The 2,402-nt window shown below is 64.3% G+C and overlaps 1 protein-coding gene across 1 annotated transcript in view; it reads right to left on the bottom strand.

The window, feature by feature from the left end:
- BCAR1 (BCAR1 scaffold protein, Cas family member) overlaps positions 1-2,402 on the bottom strand; it is a gene marked incomplete in the record, with an annotated part of 19,765 nt that overhangs the window by 7,211 nt on the left and 10,152 nt on the right. Inside the window, 1 exon segment of the mRNA XM_027773502.1 lies at positions 869-1,960. Coding sequence (XP_027629303.1) covers positions 869-1,960 — 1,092 coding nt within the window.

Genomic DNA, 2,402 nt, shown 5'->3' with positions numbered 1-2,402 from the left:
TGCTCCCGGGACCTACACACACCCAGGCCCGTGCGCTCACCTGAGCCTGTACATGCACCCGGGCCCTACACACACCCAGACCCATGCATTCACCCGAGCCTGTACATGCACCCAGGCCCTACACACACCCAGACCCATGCACTCACCTGAGCCTGTACATGCACCCGGGCCCTATACACGCCCAGGCTGTACACTCACCCGGGTCCGTGCACACACCCGGGCCCTTATACACACCCAGGCTCACACCAGCAGACTCCAGGCCTGCATCCCTTGCTGGCTCCTCCTCCTCCTGCCAGCCCAGGAAGGGCATCCACATGGAGAATGCCCATTCCACGTGGCCCTGACCATCTCCCTACCCCGACTCCACAACCAGGAATCAAATCCAATCCCCTCCTCTGCCTGCCAGGCCTGCCCACCAGGTCCCTGCCCATGGGGCATCTCCAATTCAACCCCTGGGCCTTGGCACCTGCGGGTTCTCAGCCTAGGATGCGGCACAGGATGCTCAAGAGCCCCAGCCTTGCTGGTCCCTCCCACCAGCTTCCCGTCGCCTTGGTCTACTCATGCTGCCCCTCTAAGTAACTCTGTGTTTCATCAGGATGTGTCTCCGCAGGCGGGAAGGTGCTGGCTCTGCCCGTTCATGGAAAAGCCCAGACTGAGGTGCTTGGGAGCTGCTCCTGGCTGGCAACATGGGACCCAAGCCACACTGGCCACGAGGCCCAAGCTGGAGCTTCCCAGGGAGCCAAGTGGCTTGGAAGGTCAGGGAGAGAAGGTGCAGGGACTCACCAGTGACCAGGCCCCGCTGAGGCCCGAACCACCCTCTGCCCACAAGAGCCCTGTGTGCGCTTAGGGGGATCAGACGGGCACCCACCTGCAGGTGGACGTAGTCGTAGTCTTCCATCCATCCCCCCTCACTGTTCTCGTACTGCCCATCTGGCGAGTCCTGGGAGGTAAACTTGGGGGGTGAGGGCAGGGGGCGTGACTGGATGCTGCTGGCCTTGTCGGTGGGGTTGGGATGCAGGGGGCCACCCCCTTCAGGCCCTGGAGCAAGGGCCTTGGTCCGTCTGAAGAGCAGTGAGGCATTGCCGTGCAAGAAGGAGGCCAGCTGCTTGGCATCTTCGGGCACAGCCCGTGAGCAGGCCACCAGACGGTCCAGGTCTTCAGGGGCGGCCCCTGCCCGGCCTCTGTCCAGAGCCTGACCGAGCACCACTAGCGTCTGGTGCACATCCTCCATCTTCTGCAGTTGCCGACTGAGCTTGGCATGCAGGGTGCGGTCAGCAGTGTGGGCTGCGTTGCCCACAGCGCTGCGGGCAAATTCCAGCAGCTGATGCACAGCCCCCTGGACGGCAGCCACAGCGGCCCGCAGGTCCTGCCCTGCAGGCTCTTGAGGCTCGGGGTTGCTACGCCAGCCCCCAGCTCCACTGGCGCTGCCCACCAGGTCCAGGAGGTGAGCCACGGTGGCACTCACACCCTGCTGCAGCCGGGCCAGAGCCTCCACGGCCACCTCCAGCTCCAGGGGCTCCCGGCCCGGCACGGTTGCCTCCAGGGAGGATGCGGACTGGCTGCTGCGTGTGCTGCCTGTGCTGGATGCTGACAGGCGCTTGGCGTCAGCCGGGGCCTCCCGCTCAGCTGGGGGGGGCACCGAGTACACACCGTCATCGGCCACACTGCCATCGGCCCCCTCAGGGGGAAGCACCCGCTCACGGGGCACGTCGTAAAGGGTGCCGGGGCCAGGTCGCCGCAAGCCAGGGGGCACGTCGTAGAGGTCGGGGGCAGGGGGCGGGACATCATACACATCCTCAGTGGGCGGTGAGTCTGGAGGGGGCGCGGCAAGGACCAGCGGGTGGCGGGCTGGGTCAAAGGGCTTGACCTTGGTGAAGGCGGGGGGTACATCGTAGGTCTCCTCACGCAGCAGTGGGCCGTCGGGCACATCCTTGCTCACCGACGGAGGAACGTCATACACCTGGGGGCCAAGTGCTGGTCAAGGCTGGCCGTCTATCTACCCACCTGGAGCAGGCGTCGGCCACACACACACACACACCCAGCCCAGCCCAGGTGCACACATTCCCGGGGATTCTTAACCACGCTGGTAACGTTGTGAGCCAACCCTGGAGCTAGACGACTCAACCTCTCTGTGCCTGTCTGCTTGTCTGTGAGATGAGGGAACTCCCCTACAGGCTGTGGTCAGCACTACACATCTCATTTCACGTAACCACGAAACTGCAAACCCTGGGGGACAGGTTATCACTGCCACTGCTGCCGCTGCTACCACCACTGCCACCAGCACCACCAGGAACACCAGCAGCACCACCAGCAGCAGCATCACCACTAGAAACACCAGCAGCATCACCACCACCACCACCAGAAACACCAGCAGCAGCAGCACCACCACCACCACCAGAAAC

The sequence above is a fragment of the Tupaia chinensis genome, unplaced genomic scaffold (assembly GCF_000334495.1).
Source record: "Tupaia chinensis unplaced genomic scaffold, TupChi_1.0 Scaffold000355_1, whole genome shotgun sequence".
NCBI lineage: Eukaryota > Metazoa > Chordata > Mammalia > Scandentia > Tupaiidae > Tupaia > Tupaia belangeri.
This window is presented reverse-complemented; position numbering and strand designations above follow the sequence as displayed.